The 19,949-nt window shown below is 51.9% G+C and overlaps 4 protein-coding genes across 4 annotated transcripts; 1 reads left to right on the top strand and 3 right to left on the bottom strand.

Annotated features, from left to right (window-relative positions):
• Nucleotides 1–4,438: 4,438 nt before the first annotated feature.
• Nucleotides 4,439–5,724, bottom strand: AYO20_00002 (hypothetical protein; the record flags this gene model as incomplete). Its single annotated transcript, XM_022638313.1, has 2 exons — nucleotides 4,439–5,393; nucleotides 5,522–5,724. The coding sequence occupies 2 exons, from the start codon at nucleotides 5,722–5,724 to the stop codon at nucleotides 4,439–4,441; spliced, it is 1,158 nt and encodes a 385-aa protein (XP_022505278.1).
• A 464-nt stretch (nucleotides 5,725–6,188) lies between these two features.
• On the bottom strand, nucleotides 6,189–8,723 carry AYO20_00003 (hypothetical protein; the record flags this gene model as incomplete). The annotated part of the gene is made up of 1 exon (XM_022638314.1): nucleotides 6,189–8,723. The coding sequence occupies one exon, from the start codon at nucleotides 8,721–8,723 to the stop codon at nucleotides 6,189–6,191; it is 2,535 nt and encodes an 844-aa protein (XP_022505279.1).
• Nucleotides 8,724–10,958: 2,235 nt separating this feature from the next.
• On the bottom strand, nucleotides 10,959–12,732 carry AYO20_00004 (hypothetical protein; the record flags this gene model as incomplete). Its single annotated transcript, XM_022638315.1, has 3 exons — nucleotides 10,959–11,581; nucleotides 11,629–12,212; nucleotides 12,275–12,732. The coding sequence occupies 3 exons, from the start codon at nucleotides 12,730–12,732 to the stop codon at nucleotides 10,959–10,961; spliced, it is 1,665 nt and encodes a 554-aa protein (XP_022505280.1).
• A 5,044-nt stretch (nucleotides 12,733–17,776) lies between these two features.
• On the top strand, nucleotides 17,777–18,892 carry AYO20_00005 (hypothetical protein; the record flags this gene model as incomplete). The annotated part of the gene is made up of 1 exon (XM_022638316.1): nucleotides 17,777–18,892. The coding sequence occupies one exon, from the start codon at nucleotides 17,777–17,779 to the stop codon at nucleotides 18,890–18,892; it is 1,116 nt and encodes a 371-aa protein (XP_022505281.1).
• Between the last annotated feature and the right edge of the window lie 1,057 nt (nucleotides 18,893–19,949).

Genomic DNA, 19,949 nt, shown 5'->3' on the forward strand with positions numbered 1-19,949 from the left:
CACATATTCTCTCTCTTCCTGAATATCCTGAACCTCTCCAAGAGAAGGGGGGGAAAAAGGGAAAAAGAGAAGGAGAATCCCCCGCTGAACAGCACGACGCCACTCTCCTCGACACCCCATTTCTTGAGTTTTCACTTATCCCCCCCTGTCCCTCTTTTCCCCCTGGAGTACTAAACTACTCGCCTACCGAGCTCCAGAGCACTTGTGATTAACCTTTCTTTCCGTGTAACCGGGTTTCACTTTCCTAGGTCTACGCCGAACATCTCCCCAAACTGCTCGCGCTGAAGAAACTGCACGATCCGCGGAACAAGCTCAAGGGGCCGATCAGTTACGTCTCCTGATCTCCCTCCAACACAACCTGGACCGTGACCGTGACCATGACCATGTCCCCCACATATCATATCGAAAGCATTTACTACGAAGGCCAGGGCGAGGGCCAGGGCGAGGGCCAGGGCGAGGGCGAGCGTAGTTATTGAGTGAAAGTATATATGACGTCTCTATCTCATTTCGAGGTGGACAGTGATTGCACTGGGGCTGGGACTGGACTGGAACTGTGACTAAGACCAAGACTGGGAAGTGAGACTTGACCGAGGCAAAAAGCAAGAAGGAACCACATCAAGACCGACGGGTTGTTCTACTCTAGTATTTCGGAAAGGGGACAGAGGACCATGTCGGAGAAAATATGTTGTTCTAGAGCATAAGGAAACGATGGACAGAGTTTGAGAGAAAGGAAAGAGACCATCGTCGGACACAATTTCAATGCTTCAATTTCTCTGAAGCCATCAAGCCATATACCAAGGTGTTGCTGTCCTCGGCTCTCATGGCCTTGTCTTGTTGCCCTGCCGCCCTGTTCATGAAGCGCACCTGTCTTGTCTTGTCCAGCCTCGTCTCTTTGTAGGTACCTAAGCAACGATGCTGTGTTGGACTTCTCAGAAACTTGTAGCTAGACCTCCGAAGCTCTCCATTGCCGCCCGCACCAGCATCAGCCTCTCTGACTTCTGTCCCTCTGTGCATCCTTGAGCACAAACACCCACCCTCGCTCATCAGAGACAATTGGTCGATTGTGGAATCATCATTTTCCCACGTGGAATATGCCCCGTACATAACGTGCAGAGACGGTACATTCTGTTGTCCCGTTCCTCCTGAGAAATACCACACCAGCTCCCGACAAGCTGATGCCGGTCCTTTCCACAGGGGCAATAGTTGCGACCATACCCGCTCCTGGTGTTGCCCATCTCTAGAACTTGGTAAGGAACACTGTCCGGATAGATGCCCGAGGCTTTGTTTAGCCGGTGCTGCAGGTACACCAGCACATGGAACATGGCGGCACAAAATGTGCAGAGGTGATAACCATTGTCGGGCGATAGAACCTCGTGACAGTCACATTCAAGATAGTTATCGATATTCCTCAAGCCTCGTATATTTTCCGCAATGGATGGCATGCCCTGCGCCTCGAAGTTATAAAGCTCTCGGGAGGGATTCTCGGAGCACTCTCGACAGAGTGGAATGATCCGAGCATGATCCCATAGGCAAACGCTCAGTGAGAGGTAGACATCGAGAGCGCATTTCGAGCAGACCATAAACTCAGAACCGTGTAACCCGTGCAAATCCACCAATACTGGCTGTGGTCCGTCATTCTGTAGCAGCCGTACTGCAGCTCGTATCGAGTCGGTCGAAAGCGAAGATATCTCCATCACAAGCTGCAGCTGGAGCAGGCATTCCTCAATACCAGACAGGGGGGGGGGGGGGGTCTAGGATTTTCAGCCTGTGGCCAATACATTCGAAGAATTCCAAAGGCCTCTCCAAAGGCTCTTCACGGTGTATGTTAGATTTCGGTAGAAGTCCTTGATCTCGCTCCGGCAAGCCACATCCTTTCCCGCTCAGTGCACCTTCGGGTTCTTCACATCCGCCCTCACTGTGTACGACATGAGTCGATTTTACCGCCATAAGTAGTGGCATATCTGGTAGCGAATTCTGGCATCTAACTCGCAAGTCCTTGACGCTGAATGGTAGGGTGCCAAATGGCAAAGGTTGACTCAATGGCTCCCACTTGGGCCATGGTTTGATACCAGGAATGGTAGCTGCAAGTTCCGCAAGCCAGTGATAGTCTTTCCTATCAAAGTTCTGGACGAGCGACGACAACAGGATCGGATTGTTGAAATGATCTGAAGGCCACTCTGCCTTGGCTTCTGTAATGTTTTCAACTCCAACACCATACCTTTGGTTCCAGATGAGACCGATTGGTTAGAAGGTCTGCCATCCATACTGACTCTACTTCTTTTGACAGCCTCGTCGCTTACTGTACCGAGACGAATCGGGTCGACGGCAAATGTAATCTGATGGCTCAAGCAAGATGAAGATAGCCTCGGATCGGGTGTAAAGCTTTCGGTCGCTACTTTCAATCGCCGGGTATAATATTCTGGCAAATTGGACCTTGCCTCTTACTGAAATGATTGGTAAAGGTGCAGTTGACAAAAGGTCAACGGATATATTCTTTTGGACAACTGCTGAGACCATTGAGTGGCACTTAATACGAGTTGAGTGACTCAGGAGAAAAGTAATTGAGGGACCGGGATGAGATGAGATAGAGGAGCAAAAACTACCAACTTCGTGAAGAGGATGGCCTATATCTGCTGTCGAGGCAACTTAGTATGAATTTCTTTTCCGGTCAGAACACCTCGTCGCTTGTGTCAACTCAACAACCAGCTGAATATGGTGCAGTCGGGGTCGCATGATCCACACTCTGCCGCGCTGAATGTATGATTTTGTCCATGGGGAGTCAGTTTCGAGCGTACAGCAGGGAAATTAGACATACCAGCGTATTGATTGAACCTTGGACCCAAGTCTATTGACCCAGACGTCCCCGCTCTACCGACTTTCATGCCTGAACTGATAGCACTGTAGCTTTGGGCTGGATTGACGACTTTGCTCAGGCGTTGCTGGCGATGAGATGCTGATCCTGGCAGATGATGAGCACCTGCTGAAAGCTGAGAACGTGAGGCTGTTGTTGGAAAACCGGAGTAATTGACACCCAAACTAGGCTGGTTTGGCAAGGCTGTCCGTTGCAAAGGGGTTCCTGAAGTAGCCAGCACGTTTGCTGCCGCGGGTTAGCACCAGCAGTATGGTGGGTTCCGACCACCTACGGATCCTCAATATCCGCGGCCTCTCCAGCGGCAACATGCCCCTCTTTTCGCTGCCACTAACACTGCTCCCGGACCGCTGATGTGGATGAAGTCGTTCGTGACCTTCTTGAAAGCGTCCATGTCTGGGAGCTGGCCTTTCTGCTGTCTGGGGAGGGTCTTGTGGGCGAAAGGCTTGTCCCAAGTCAACGACCGACGGCACCCCCTCAATTTGCGGCAAGGCAGAGAAGGAGTGTAATGTCTGAGTTACGTCGTTCTTAGCGAGTGGCTCCATCTTCTCCAGCATGACTTTCTGCTTCAGAGTGTCGTAGAGCTTCTGGGTCTGTGCTTGCTTCCTGCTCTTCTCTTGAAACTGGTCGTAAAGTTGCGTATACTTTTGTTGCAATGATTGTACATCGGTAGAGAGTTCTGTGCCCTGATTAGCGGACTCTTCGCCGGTGGATATATCTAGAGTTTCGTACGCTGATTCTGTGTCTCCAGAGCTTGGATTCGAGAATTGCCATCATTAACAGTCTTTTCGACCTCTGCATTGAGTTGATGGAGCCCGTGCGTCAGGTTTCTAGCAATATGTTGCTGATATGCACTGTCACTCTCGTCAGAAAGGTCACTTAGCAGACGAAGCATTAAACGTCACAGTTCCTGAGCCTTTTGGTATGTCCAAAAAGAAAGCGCCGTCTGGGCACACTCCATGATGGTTGCGGGGTCGAGGCCACAAAGGACGCTGGTCTTGAAGTCTTCGGGTGGATTTAGCAGATTGCGGACTGCATCGTGGGCATTTGGTAGGGCGGTCTTGCAAACAGGACATCGACGCTGATGCCGGGGTGCTGTCGACAAGCCAGTCTTTTCAGCGCAGGGTATGCAAAAGATGTGCCTGAGACGGATTAGAACGACGGAGAGAAGCAGAATGACTGTAGGGGGAACATGCGCGCAAGTTGTAACAATTGCCTCCGCCGTGAGTGCAGCTCGACAACTGCCCCCCTGCTGATTGTTGCACCGCAAGTGCTGCTCCATTGCTCTGTGTCAAGGAGACGAAGTATGGTGAATGGCTGAACGGAGAGTAGTTAGATGAGCAGTGGAGATATCGCAGTGTGTATAGCTATGGGCGAAAGACACGGGCTGCCGCGATGTCAGCCGCTGCCACGTCTGCGCCAATTGAGCAATGACGATCAGGTTCAGTCTTGTCTGCACTTGCCCCCGTGTCCTTGCAAAGCACCACTCCATCTTCCATGAGATGCGCATCCTGGAATTCCATTAATGGGTAAAATTGCTTCGATTCATCAGTGGTTATCAGGTCCAAATCAACCAAAGAAAAAAGCATTGCCTTGGGCATCCCTTCTGCCCCCCTTTGCGATCTCCTCAAACTCCTTCCCAGCCTTGAACTCCTTCCATACAATCGCGGGATAGATGTGCTTGTTCCTCTCATACCACCTTCGATCCACCACTTTAGTCCGCGTTGGGTCGTCATTATGCCCTTCCAGCACCTCTTGCGTCTTTCCAGGCACCCGTAACAGAGCATTGGTCTCGATGTCTTGTCCGCCTGGGTTAGTCTTTCTGACATCCGCTGTCCCAGAGTACTCGAACAGCAGCTTCCCTTCCCTACTCGGATCGGGGATCTTGTTCGCAATAAAATAGTAGAACTCATAGTGATGGGGGATGATGACTTCGCCTCGCACGAGCATCAAGTCATCGACACCCACACGTGCCCACTGTTTCCTCGAGTCCTCCCTGCGCCTCTTCTGCATGGCACTGCTCCCACCGCCGGCAGATCCTGAGCCAGAACCAGAGACGCCGAGTTGAGCTCCCACCTTTCTACACCTATCCAAGAACAACCACACATGATCACCCTTTTTGACTCTTACGCTGCCACCTGGCACATTCGCGCCAGCCTCGTAGAATACAAAGGGGATCTCAATCTCCGTCTCCTTTACCCGATCTTGGATCTCAAGGAATTCCTTGCGCAGTCTTTCTCGTTCCAGAGCCTCAGCGGCCAGTGCCGCTTTTGTGATTGCTCGGGGAGGAGGAAGAGTCGAGTTGGGATTGGGCGTTAGTTTGCGAGTGATGGAGGATGGTTCAGGCGACGGTTCGGTTGACGGTCTCGAACTTCGCACTGCGGGCGACGAGACGGTACTTCCGCCCTCTGCGTCCTCGTCTTCGTCGCCTCCAAACGATAATAGCCCTTTGCCCGCAATCTTTTTCTTCTTCAACTTCTTACTCGGAGGTCCGTCGTGGTCGGGTTTTCGTGTCACCGCTGCACTGTGCTTTGCAAATTAGCCCCGCCCTCGAAGCGCTTGAGAGGAAAGAAACCATGAACCACACGAAACAAGGCAGGGTGGGAGGCCTGTTGCCGTGCCTCGAGAACGGCAACCAACTATTTAACTCACCCGTCACTTTCGGGCGTCCTCGTCCTGGACCCTGCTGCCTCTCTCGCCTCTTTCTCTTTCAGTTCCAACACATCTGCCCGCCTCTTGCGGAAATCCGCGAGGTTCACTAGGCCGACAGTTTGCGACTTCAGCAGGTCTTCCGCGGTAGCAGACTGCGCCGCAAAGGCGCGTGGTGTCGAGGTTCCAGAGAGGGGGTTAGACATGTTTGTGATCTGGTGGTGGAATGGGGAGGTGGTAACACATGCCACAATGTCTAGGCAGGAAAAGAGAAATCACAAGGGAACAGGCGCATCCGGCTCTGCTGTTGAAATCTACGTCGGTCCGTTGTCAGCCAATCAAAAGCTACCAGACTCAGCCTTGCATTTTCCGAGTATTGGCCCTACATGAATACAACTCCCGACCCATTGATTGACTCTCACTTCAGATCCCATGGCGAGAAATATTGATCGGATTTCATCTTCAGAGATAGTGGTCACTATCCGTCTCAGTCGTGCATTTACGACCGTGAACCAAAGTTCCCAAAACTTTTCCTACTATACAGTAACCAATTATCCATCATTCCTTCGTCAGAGAGGTTCTGAGATCCTTTACTGCAATGTAATTTGTTACCTCACATAGCACCTGATCTTCTGACATGTTCAATTCTTCTGAACCCTGTGCGTCGCGGTCAGACGACAATATACTCACCCTGGTTTTTCTCCATTCTCATAATAGTCGTAAATCTGAAGCCAGTTTCGTCATCCACATCTCCAAAGGAATCCGCATACTCGCTGCTGAACAGACTCGGTTTCTTCTTCTCGTCATAATTGCGCCACACCTTCTCCAAAAGCTCCAAGCAGCTCTTGTTGTTAAGAAAGCCACTGTCCTTCTGGATATCAAGGCATCGTTGGCGAATCACGTCACGATCAAGATCGTCGACGCACTCGCTGCCTGTAATGAACAAGGGCCAGAGAAGGTACACATCCGACTTGACAGCTTTGATGTACTTCAGACATTCTTGTACCCAACCACGGATGGCCAAGTCCGTACTGGGGACTTGTGGATGGGCTAAGCGCTCGGTATATAACAGTGCAGAATATCTGAAGGACTCAGATATATTCCCGAGGTCGACGCGCTGCTCATCGGTCAAGTAAGGCACTCCAAGGTTGGGGCAGTCGCGAAGACTCGAATCCAACTGCCAAGCCAGCAAGGCCTGTCGAATTTCCCTCCATTCTCGCCAGAACTGCGTCTTCACATCGGGTTCTGTCACTTTGCTGGAGAACAATTCGTCATCCTCAGCGATCCGCATCCATCCATTGCCGTCGAATTTGCTGTAGTCAAAGTGCAGCGCCGAAGACATCGTGGGCACCGGTCGAGACACAATAGCAGGACTTTCCTCAACTGATTTGCCTTGGCTCAACACATTCAGCCTACCCAGTTTGGCGATTATCTTGAACAAATTGCCGTCACAACCAGCAAGATTCTCCAGTGCCCATTCTTCGTCCGACAGGGCGGACACGTCCAGGTGGTAGCCCTGGAGCTGTCCCTCGCGATCGTTGACCGTGGCAGTCATTGCATCAAACCAGGTGAACATCCGTGTGAACCATTTCGCCTCCCTCGTATCCAACCCTGAGTCGTTTTTGCGCATGGAAAGAAGTTTTTTGACACCAGCGAATTGTGTGCGGAACTTTGCAATCCCTGAATCACAGATGTGGAATAGACACAGAATAAGCAGTGTGGCCAGAATCGAATCGTCCATCCGTTGAACAGGATCAGCGAGTTGCATATTGAGAGATTGTATAGCAATGCCTTTATGAAGGGATTCCTCACGTGCTTGCTCCTGCGGAGTCAACAAGCCTGCCTCATGCCAGTCCTCTTTCGTGAGGGTGAGATGGGCCATGGATGACCTCCTCGCTGGATCTGTCTTGCCTGTCGATAATCCAGTTTCCCGCCGCTGTCTCAGGTTACTTGCTGCCAATGCGGCTATTGCGTGTTGAAGCGTTTCGCTCTTCCCCGCCAGCCGCAGAATCTGAGTTCGATACGGGTTGGAAGGGCCGTCAAAGGCTACAATCACAGGCGAGATGACCTCAGTGTAGTATTGTATCAAATACTGCATCCGTGGGGTTGCGCCAATAGCTGTAATACCTGCAAAAGGTGAGAGCGAGAGGCTGTAGTCGTGCAGCGACCACCGAGGAAAGCCAACCGTAGAGTCATCTTCCACAATGGCACATTCGTTTTCATACGCGACTCGACGTACTTCTTCAACCTCACCGTCAACAGCATCGTCAATGCTCTGGGCAAGGGCTTGTTCCATTCCTTGTGGTAGGAGTGCCGAAACATCTGGTTCGTGGCTGAAAAGACGGTCGTCCTGTCTCTGGTAAATGGAAAACTGCCCCTGCTCAGGAAACGACCCACCAAATGGGGATGTGACTCGAGGTGACTCGGTATAAGGAGGCAAAGTAGCCGGCACACCCATTGAGTCGTGGTTCAAGACTCGTCCAAAGTATGCTGATTCGGGCGACGGTGGAGAGTGTGACATCGGCGACACTCGATCGCTCCCGCTGTATACAGCACTGGGCCGTCGAAGACCATCACCAACAGGTGCTCCGTGGACAACAGACGGTGTCCAAGACGCAGCCGTATACGGAGAGATTCTCGGCGCTATTTTGACTCCGGGCACTTCTGGTGGAGGGCTCCATGGACTAGTAGCCGTGGCATAAGAGGGCGTAATTGGAGGCGGATGAGATAGACCAAAGTGGAAGTCTACGTTGCCGTTGGTGGCTGATTCTGGGGATTGCACTTCCGAGGAGATGGTGGGGCGAGCATCCGGGGAAGCATTGAGAATGTGTTGCAACTGAGGTACGCGAGAAGATGGTGGTGGTAATGTCCTCTTCTTCGGTCTGGGTGGTGAATTGGATGCGGACAGCTTCTGAGTGCCAGCAATGGGTAGTGAAAGGCCTCGAAGCTTGCCTCTGCTTGCTACTCCATTGCCCCAGGTCAATTGAGTTTTGTAGCCAGCACAGTCCTTGCCATCGTCCAAGCATCGGGAGCAGTACGGTCTCCGTCGGTCGCATTGAACACTCCGACTTGTACAGGTGAAGCAGTCCACAGCCGCACCAGCAGCAGGTGCGCGTTTCCTCCTCTTCCGTGGGGCAACCACAGTTTCGTTGTCTGCCGGTGCTGGCGCAACATCCTGTGGTGTGGCGAACTGAGAGCTTGACATGACCATCAACAGTGGTTGCAGTCTCGACGTGTAAGCTGGCAATTGGGGGGACAAGCAGCAGGAACGGAAGGATGTAAGGACGTCATGCACAGGCTTGAGTTCTTCAGTTCAACCTCGTTCGAATAGTGGGCGAATTCTCTAAGATCCGCATTCCGGAGAATATATCGGTCAGGTCATGCGATGATGGGAATATGTGAGATTGGAGCGAAAGTAGCGAGGAAAGGAACAGGAAACAAGAACCAGCGGAAGTGATCATGAATCTAACGGCAGCCGGACCCCCATATGGCATAGGTGTATGCACCCAGAAGAGATCTACAATGCAGAGAAGGATAACGGCGGCATAGAATCGAAGGCGTCGAATGCGTGGAAGATGGATTGACAATTGAGAGCACTGGAGAGGAGATGGCGAGATGGCTGCGGGAGTGGGTGGTGGACTTGACTCCGAGGCCAATCAAGGTGCCCTTGTGCCCACCCCTAGCAGGCTACTATACCCCTCTGAGGTGCCTCCCCGCAGGTCCCTATCGCCCTTGCGGCCGCCCTGGCGAAAGTATTGATAGACGGTCCACGGCCCCCCAAGTGCCCCCAAGCCAGATTTCAGCCAGTCGGCAGTTGTATCGCAGCTGACAGGAAGGGAAAGACTGCCGGGGGCGGGGAGATTGTAGGTCAAAATCTCCTCACCACCAAAGTCATGATGCCATTATTACCCATTGAGCCAGTCTTCCTTGTGCGCGCTGTACGCTCTACTCGCCCTTGATATTCTCAACCGATTAGCCCTCTGACATCCTCGGCTAGACCAAGGGAACAGCACAAAACCTCACTGGGTGTGACGCTGTTATCTTGCAGACAACAAATCCGACAGGGCTGCCCAAGTCCTCCACCACTAAGATTGGAGACTGGACAAGTCACACCACAAGACAAGCATTGGTGGAATCTGCCCTAGGCTCGCTGGCACCTCTCTCGTACAAGGCTATATTCCGTCCTCTGGGAGAGCCTTCTTCCCGCGAGCATCCTCATATTCGAATGTCATCGAGAAGAGGGAAAAATAAAGTCAGCCATTATTGCGAAGGACAAACGTCGGACTGAATGAAACCCTGTCCTCGCCACCATCACCATGTTATTCGAGGCCCATTGTGTACGAGTAATTTCGGAGGAGCATAGCTTCCAGGAAGTGTGGTGGATGTCCTTTTCGCGATCTGGTCTTCCTCTAGCACGCCCCGCCGGCTCTCAGGGCCGTCGAGCCCGTGTGGTGCGTGGTCCACTCGACAAAGACGGGGTTCTCAGACACAATCCACTTCTTGGTACGCTACCCGCACCCAGGATTTCGGCTAATGTCTAGCTTGTACTTGTACAAGTACGAGTACAACATAAGGGAGGACGGAAATCAACTGCGCCGCGTTCCACTTGTTTGTAGGTACGAGCAAGGCCAGCGAGAGACACTCATCTTTTTCGTGGGATCGATTACCTACGAGGAAGCCAGACATGCACCATGGCGACGGCCATTTGTCCACCCTCCAAGAGTCTTTGTTGTTTGCTTCCCGCTATTTTCGTACCCCAACTTTCCATATTGGTGCAGCCACAAATGTCTTGGGTCAATCTTCGAAACACCTGGCGTCTGGTTTGCAAACGCCCAATGTAAGCCGCAAGGCCCCGCTACAGCCTCGAGGCCTCATCAATCCCATGGTCCATGCGCCGTCGGTGCCATCAGGCTGTCAGCGCCGGTGCCAAACGTGGTGCGACCGGGGCACGAAATTGCCGTCCGGGGTTTGAGTTGGGCCAACCCCATGTGCAATTCTATTCTTGCAGGGGTCTGCTGGCAAGCCAAAGCCTCGTGGACCTCTCTATTTGCGGTTCGTTGAGGACATTTGTTGGGGTTTCTGTTACATCTGTGTGCCTATCCCGTACCGTGTTGAAATATGAAGTCTCATACAGGTCCGAGTGCTGTGAGTGAAAGTGCTCACACCGCCTTCGAGGGGTAGGACTTGTACAAGTGGAACATCATTGCCAAGACAGCAAATTCCATGTCTGGTTGGATCAGAAATCTTTAAAGCAGCTCTTCAACTAAGTAAATTGGGCTAGTGCAGATTGGCTTGTATTTTGTGCATGACCGACACTATCCCACTATGTACCAAGTACTCGGTACGCACAGTACATACATTGACCTTCACACTTCTCTAAATGTTCCTTACAAACACTGGCATCCACATGGAAAGCTATCAACGCTTGACTAATCTCGCATCAGCTGCCTTCATGGATCGTCAATGCCTCAAATTGATTGGCAAAGCCTCCTGTAAACTCACTCCTCTCCTCAGCCATCATCCTCATCTCCCCCTTCCCAGGTTGCCTCACACCTAGGCCGGCCACGGCTGAGACTCGTTCGTCCGGCGACGGTGTCTGCTCTTTACCCAGCAAGTCCTCGATTTTCCAAGCAATCCTTTCAGCTCCTTGTCGTGCCCCGGCTAGATTGGCAGCGCCGGGACCAAGCCTCAACCCTGCAAGACCACCAGTCAAGAATAACGGGATGTCGTCGCGCCACATCAAGTCATTGCTAAGAGTAGGTAACCCATTGATGGACTCAACAGGATATTTATTCAGCATGTGCTGCAGACAGGGCACTCTCTCGACGTTCGGAGCCGCTCCGGTAGCATATATGATGTGATCGACGCACAGAGGGTCGTTCTCTGGCTCCGAGGACAATGTGATGGACCATGTCCGGCTTCCTGCGCACCACAATCCGTCCTTGATACGAGTGTGCGTCAGGATGGCTAGGCGACTGTTTAAGACGTGCCTTTTGAGAATCCTGTCAAATTTGGGTGTTATGCTGCCGCCGTTTCGAGCATCTTTGAGCAACTCGAAGCGCTCTGTCGGACCGTCAGTGGCCGGTATTCTTGCTCTGATGACAACTTACCCTGATCACTATCTGCCGACCAGAACACCGACATTTGCTGGTTGCGCACTTTGGACACCCATTCCAGGTCGACATCGAAATGCTTCAACTTATAATCTCCCCTGAGCAACAGCCATACCTTGTTTACGCCACAACAAATCAGTAGGTCTGCAATTTGAGCGCTTGTCAGTCCACCACCAACCACCACGACCGAGGTTGGTAACCCTTGATCAATTTTTTTCAGAAGATGCTCTGGAAGATAGTGTCCACTTGCTGGGTCGAAGCAGTGGCAAACGCTTCCAACGTCCGTGCTCAGCTGAAGGTTGCTGTCGAGGGGAATGCAAGGCTTACTGCCAGGACCGACAGCGACAACGACGATTCGGGAGAAGATCGCTCCTTGGTCCGTGGTCAAGGTAAATCCTTCTGCGTTAGTCAAGCCGCCGAGATCGCCGTACTCGACATCCTCAACCTTTGCTCGTACCACGAGGTTCCGAAGCCGATATCTATCCACGATATCGCTGCAGAAATCATTGAAGAGCGCTGTCGAGGGGGTAAAGTAATCTATCCGGTCTCGGTCATCGATCCGGAGGTGCTGTGCGATTCTTCTATAGACATGTGAGCTCCTCACAATTCTGTCCCAACAAGTTTTCTTATGGTACAAACTCACTTCTGCCGCTTCTTCTTTATTCGATGCTTGCTAATCTCTTTGCCAGCCACGTTGGGGATTTCTTGCAACTCGTCAGTGCGGCAGTGGAGGTGGGAGAAGGCCAAGAGCGAATCTCTATCCCTCGGGTCCGGGTGGAAGAACAGCGGACTGCGAAGATGGTCGATCTGCAGCCTGCGGAACCTCTCCTGCCACGCGGACATCCACTCGTCAGAATGCGCGTCTAGCACAATCATCGATCTGGCCGGAACAGTTGACCTGTCACTCCTCCGGTCCGATACGGCGGCTTTGTTCTGGGACATGCGTTGTTCGTTTTCGATCGTCTCACGCCGATTGAACCTCCTCCAATACCGAGCATGCTCGTCGTTGGTGAAGAGGGCCGAGGGAGTCGCTTCGCGCAACCGCGCCGCCACAGCCAGTCCGCAAGGCCCTGCGCCGATGATGGCTACATCGTACACCATCTTCAGACTTTGCACCTATATAGAGGGAGATGCAATGTCTGGAAAGCGTATACATGAGGAAGCAGAGCTGAAAGGAGGCAGATCATTGTAAACAAGGGTTTTCAACGGTTGCTCTTTACGTAGCACGTGGCTAATGCCGTCCATCACCGTGCCCTTAAGGTCCTCAAATCTCATGGTGTGTACAGTTGGTAAAGGCAAAAATGAGGACCATATAACTTCGTCTCTTGCGTACCGAATAATTTGGGGAATATATTCTAGGTAAAATCCTTGCTATGGCAGGTGAACAATATTCTTCCAAAGATTCTGTTATGATTGGATATAGGAAAGAGACGTTGTTCCTGAAGGTGTACGATGTATAGATATAGACGTATCTATATATAATTATGGACATTCTTTCCTTGTGTGTAGCTGTTGACAACCCCCGCGACGGCAAGACGTGCAGTGCCAGTTCATGGCTACAACTCCTCAAGTCGTGGTCACACAATTGCGGCTTGACAAAGTGTATACACAAGTGCACACATGAGTCTTGTTCAAGCTTAGCCACCGAAAAGCACCGCAGTATTGAAAATTCCTCTCTCCAACTCTCATCACGACTTTGTAGTGCTGATGCTGGCGTTTGCCTCACCGAGCTGCTCTTCAACACGAGTCATGAACCCATGCAAGACTGAGGATCTAGGGACGTCGGCACTGATTTCTTTACCCTCGTTGATGCTGCGAAGGCAGACGATCGGTGGGAAAGAGGAGACGTAAGAGTCGGTGAATCCGCGCCGTGCTGCATCGTATTCGGGGGACATGCTTTGACAATTTTCCCTGTTTGCTTATTGGCAGAGTGTTGACACCAAAAGTTATTGATCTTCGGGGAGATCCTCGAGAGGCCGGTCGAAGCATTCCACCGCTACTCTGTTGGCGCGCTAGGCAAAGTTGAGGACCGGGGTTGCTGGTGAAGTAGAGGACGCTCGTAGCGTATAGTCCAACGAGGGCCCATTTTGTGAGGAAGATGTGATCAAGGCTGATTCATGATGGTCGGAAAAGGCGACATGCCCTTCGCCTGTTGTCCAGGAGACAAGGATGGTGGTGATCTTGAGCCTCGATAGTCCCTTTCACACCAAGGCTCTACCACATGCAAGATTTAGCGAAAGCCACTAGGTATGCATGAGTTCCCATTTTCCAGGGAGTTCCTAATAGTGGCACAGTTTGCGTGAGTCCCAGGTGAGATCCGAGAAATTTTTACTCATCCTTCATGGTGAAGTCATCGAGTTTTGGGGCTGCATCGTGTCTGCGCGAATTGTACACCAAGTTGCAACTGGCAAAGTCATCCTGCAACCCAACACAGCCTTGGGCGCGCCAGGGTCAGCGCAATTCTGAGGCATCGCAGGACTCAGAATCTTCTAGCAACCCCTTCGAGGCTCCGCCTTGTCGATTTCAAGTGGTTGTGTCGATATCAAGAGCAGTCATAACTGCGTCAGTAAATTGTTATTACTGCTCAGTTGATACCCAAAATGGGAGCAACTAGCGGTTCGGGGCGATGCTGGCTTTTGGACCCGAACCCACGCGAGGTTGCCTCATTTCCAACGCAAATGGGTCAATGGGAAGAGTGCCGACAGCGTAGGTGCAGGATGAAGCAGGATGCAGCAGATGGGAATGAGGCGGTAAGAAACGAGGCACTTGGAGTGGTGGAAGAGCATGACAATGATGCCCGAACCAGCGCCAAGGCTAATGTAAAGCTGGCATGCGCTGGCACTCGCTCACTCGCTCCTTCCACTCAACACCATGGCCAAGACCAACTGGCCTGCAGAGGAACCTGCGCCGTGGTGAAAGGAGTCGGCCACCGACCCAAAGGTATTCAAGAGGTAAGGTAATATTCAGAACTGCCGCAATACCGAAGATACAGAACCGTCGAACGTGACCCATCGACCAGCTCTGGCCAGGACCACAGAGACGCCTTTTAGGGACTCCCGATGCCGTGAGAGCCTACCACCATGCAAAGCGCAGACACAGTGAAGAGTGTGGGCGGATGGATAGACGGCTTCTCCAGGTGAGATGTTTGTGGCAAATACGAGTGACTGGTAGACACAACCCGTCGTCCCAGGTCGATTCGAGCTCATTTTACTTCCTGCGCGCTGCCGCGCCGCTGGGACAGACTCGACACCAAGTCACATTCCTCCTAGGTATGCTGATCCCCTTTCTTATCAGGTCCTTAATTGAAAGGTTGACTGCAGGACAGGGTGGAGGAGTGATGTGTGTCACCTGCACAAGAGTGGGCGAGCAGCACCGCACGATACAGCACAGACACGAGTCACGTTTGTTTGTGCCATGTCAGCTCTTTGAAAAGACGCTTCGCGAGCCAATCGAGGGTTATCATGAAGATATACGAGTACCCGTGTACGAGGACTTGGGACACGCTACGGAAGACATTGGATGGGAAGCCAGCTTCGGCCTTTCAGCTTCACAGGACAACAAAGCCGGCCTCTGGGTGGGCCTAGCGAGGCCTGACAAGGCTCGATCGTGCATAATCCAAGAACAATTGGATCTGATCACCGTGAATTTCAGCTGGGTTCGAATGACGGTCAAAAAAATAACCTCATGTTAGGACAACAATTGGCTGGCAGGATCACCAATCAGGACAGATTTGGTCAAGAATTCGGACCAGGTTAGGGGAGGCGAAAACCTTCACTAGAGATCTTTGATATGGATTGGATCCCGTTGGTTCGCAAAGCAGTTTGCTGGAGAGCTGAGCCTAACCGAGTGACCCGCAGGTGTTTGAGACTCGTTGAGAACTTGATGTCAGGCGTAAACTTGACAAGATCTTGACCCTGTCGTTGAACCCTCCGGCCCCTTTAGACATTCCGTTGATAGTAACTCACAGCCACGAGCCAACAGAAGGGCAAGTAGATAGATATTGAGAGGTAATTGACTACATCGAGGCACCCATAGCAAGGAGGAGGCGTCGTATACACGGCGATGATGATGATGACGATGATGAATCCGTTGGATGATGCTATTTCTGCAAGATCTCGGAGGTCGCAAAAAAGAGCAGAGTTGGGTAAAGCGGCGGTCAGTGATCGGAAGAACATATGAGGAGGGCAGAGGGCGGACTGTACGAGGGTAAGCTTACAATGCAGGGAAGCGGCGCAGTTCCCGTGACCCCTTTTCGGTGTCAATTGATCATATTTGGGGGGTAGGAGTGGTCCGGGCATCAAGTAAAAGGGCAGCTCTGGGCATGGCTAGCCCGTCCCGAGGCCTTCCAGAATGAAAAAGGAGACGGGGACACGGGCTTAAGCAGCGGCTCCCACGGACGAAGGGGGCAGTGAAGCACGGACTTCCATGACTCCCTAGGTAAAGCGCTGAGGGGTTTTGGGCATGTGCTGCGCTGGGATCATTAACCATGAGGGTTAACCTGGTTAACCTGGTTTAACCCAAGCACCCACGATCAGGTAAGCCAGAAGCACCTATCCAAGTACAAGCAGCTACAAAGTACAAGTATGACGCTGAGCGAGGCCATTGACATCCTTAAGGCCAGGCATCATCATCATCATCAACCAAGACTCGGAGTGACCATCCTCCGCTCTTTCAATCTCTCTTCCACGCTCATTTCCTATTCTTCCAAATCCCCTCATTGATTTTTTTTTGCACAGTCGCTCGCTCGGCTCAAGGTTTTCTCGCCACTATCATCGCTGGCGCTTCCATCATTACTCGTACTCTTCCTGTTTAATCAGCAACAATCGGACCAGAAGGGTCAGGAACCTCCGAATTGATTAGGCGACAGTTGTCTAATCCGCAGGCTGTCACAGGGTGATTGTCCGTTGTCCACTCATTCAACTCAACTCGTCAAGTACAAGTAGTACTTCCACATTTTTTTTCGCCTCTTTCTTCGCACCTCCACCACCTTCGTCTCGTATCAGTATTTACCGTATATTACCTGTACCGACGACTCCCTCTGTCCCACGAACTTACCAAGTGGGCATCGCGGTCCCCTCTTGCTCTTTTCCTCTCGTCCTCTCATTCCCCTCTCCTCTCGCCAGGGGGCACTCCTTCGCAGCACGCTAGACCGGCCTCAACCCTTGATCCCTGCCACACGAGCCATCACAGTTGGGTTCACGGCACACGCCCAAGCAAGAGCATGGACCAGCCTTAGTGTGGAAAAGCCGTCAAGCCATCCGCTGCATCCACCTCGCAATCCTTCTTTGTCACTTCGACCCCTTCGATACCATCAAACCTAAAAAGGCATCCACTCACACTTGGGCCATCGTCTTCCTCTTCCCAAAAAATCCATTTTAACGTTAATTGCCCCCCCTGATTTCCCTACGCTGCTATCAATTTCCCTTTCAACAACGATCTTTTCAATCCTTTGACCACACGGCTTATTGGCCACTTTTGAGCATTCTGGCTCCAGTTGGTCCCATTCTCTTCTAGCAACTTCGACACTAGCCCAGCACCGAACGGGCAAAGGCACAGCCGCGTTCATCCACCTTCAGACGCGCGGACACGGATTCCCAGTTTTCAACTAGAACAGCCTTCTCGTTCATCGACCCTAGTGTCCACCGTCGACTCATCGTGGGCGTCGACTCATACCGGCTGCTTTGCTCCGCGACCCCCTAGTCAGAATCCACACAAAACCTTGGGGGCCTGGTCAACCACCTCGACCGAAAAACCAACATATACTCCTCGCACCCAGATCTTACCAGCCATCGAGTTTTTTCCTCTCTCCTCACCTTCACCACAATTTTCGCGTGATCGCAAGAGTCTGCATATTTGCAGCAAAACCAAGCTGATCTCACCTTTGCCTGTCCCAAATTGAGTCGCCAGACTCAATTCAGACTTGACCCCCAGCCACCCTGTTCGAGGCCAACCACGCTATGATATTCAGCCAGACCAACATTTTCCGGACACACCTTTTCTCTCGCCAACACAACACACGACCAGATCAGTCAGATATAGACCCAGATCGGGGGGAAGATTGTTGCGGACAGGGGCAGGAGTGAGGAGCGAAGAGCGTTGAACGCCCCAAGTCGGAAGCAGAATCTCGTCCATCAAGGGTATCAAAATGAGTTACCACTACGGCGTCCCGCCGTCCCATTACACCAAATACTACGGCACCTCGTCGCCGTACAGCAGCGCCGAATACGTACACTACGCGCCCCAGTACGATTCAACACCCAAAAAACACGCGCGAAGGACCAGCTACACACCCTCCCCTCGGGTCGGAGGCTGGTATTCGCCTGCGGGCTCACCACCACCGCACCATGAGCCCAACGTCCAGTATTCTGCACCGCGGGATGATGTCTATGTGAGTGAGGCAAGGGGCAAGACCCGCAACCAAGAGAGCTACCACACTTTTCCTAGCTCAAGATATCATACCCGTTCCTCATCGCGCAAGCAGAATCAGCCCATCTATGTCTACGACGATGAAGCTGAATATGCACGAATGCAGCCAAACTACGTCTACCGAGAACCAAAGTCCAAGACAAAGCATGCGAGGAAGCCAAGCACTGACACCTACTTTTACTATGGGCAGGAGCAGATCATTGACGAACAGCCAAAGCGATCGAGGGCGCGACGGGCCTCGTCCACCTCGAAACCCACACCCAAGTCCAAGCCCAAGCCAGCACCGCAGGCAACCGAGGAGGACGCCATCCGTGCCGGTATCCCCGCAGGCTACTCTATCAAACATTGGGATCCTACCGAGCTGCCCATCATTTTGCTGGGTAGTGTCTTCGATGCCAACTCACTTGGCAAGTGGATCTACGATTGGACTGTCTTCCACCATGGTGCCTCCACGCCCATCGCCGATATAGCAGGCGAACTTTGGCTCCTCCTTATCAAGTTGGCTGGAAAGATGAAGCGGGCCGAAGAATGTGTGGACCGCATCCGCAACCCTGACAAACAGGAAACCGTCGAGGACTTTATCGTCAGTGGCAAACGCCTCTGGGAGAAGTTCAAGGCACTGCTCAAGGATTGCGAACACTTCATGCTCAAAGCGGCCAAACGAGAGGGTTCCAAGACCATGGGCAAGAAGGCAGGCACCGAGTTTGTCGACTCGATCTTCGGTCGCGATCGCCACCTCGAGGCGACGGAGAAGATCATGAACCAAATCCGTCTCTGGAACATGCGCTTCGATGTCAACTGTGAAGAGACGCTGCGCAGACCCTCGGTTGCCTAGACTTGGACTTGGGCAATGCTTCTCACATCGATCAAGAGGCATCAACGGTGGCAATTTCATGCCAAATCCGCCACATTACACATCCTCACTTTCATGGCCACACATCCTCGGCCAATCATCCAATATTCAACACGACTCACCATCTCTACTACTTACATCTCCAAGCCATGGCCTCTGCGAGGCCCCTGGCGCTAATGGGTTAGGCAACCTGTAACAACATTGATCTTGGAGCATTGGATCGGAGGGTTTTCACTATGAGTCATTCTTTCTTTTTCTCGGCCCGGTCAGGGCCCAACTGTACACTCGTTGGAGTTTTCTTTCATGGGACATCAAAAGTTCTATCATGAAGCCATGATGGACGAACACATGACCACAGAATGACTCTGATCCCTGTATCAACACGTCACGGACGAGGCAGTCATGGTTCTGTTGGCGTTCTTCCTGTTTTATCGGCACAGAGATACCCCCTCATGTTCGGCTCATCAGTTTTTGGGATTGGTTTATTATTCAACATATTGCGGCTCGGCGGGAGTCTGGGAAGATCCGGGAAGATGTGGGAACTGATCGCGGGGCTTGATCGATATTTTGCAGACAAGCCACGTGGTTCCCAAGATCAAAATTGCTGGAAGGAGGTTGCCGGAATTGGTGTTTTTGAATTATGGGTATTTGCGCAACAACAATGGGGGATACTACTTCAAGGACTCACGGGACCTTGCAAGACTATGGACCACCAGATACATTGGCATTTGTTTTAATCACGGGGTTCTGTACTTAATACCAATACCATTTGATTTTGAGAGTTTTGCCTCTTGTTCCATCGAGCCTGTTCCACATTTGTGTTTTCTATGAGATCGTCGCCTCCAATTGTGCGAGGCTGGGCCAGTGTGCTTGTATCCGTAGTCGAGGGGACCCGGCATGTCAATCCTGGAGGTGTTATGGATACAGCAATGTGTCTTGTGGGAAGTTACTTGGTACTCGTTGCTCTCTGTTGGTCAAAGGTGAACCAACAGGATGGGACAGAGCGACAACGAGCGAGTTTGCTTTCTCATTCATCATC

Source organism: Fonsecaea nubica, assembly GCF_001646965.1.
Source record: "Fonsecaea nubica strain CBS 269.64 chromosome Unknown Scaff1, whole genome shotgun sequence".
Taxonomy (NCBI): Eukaryota; Fungi; Ascomycota; class Eurotiomycetes; order Chaetothyriales; family Herpotrichiellaceae; genus Fonsecaea; species Fonsecaea nubica.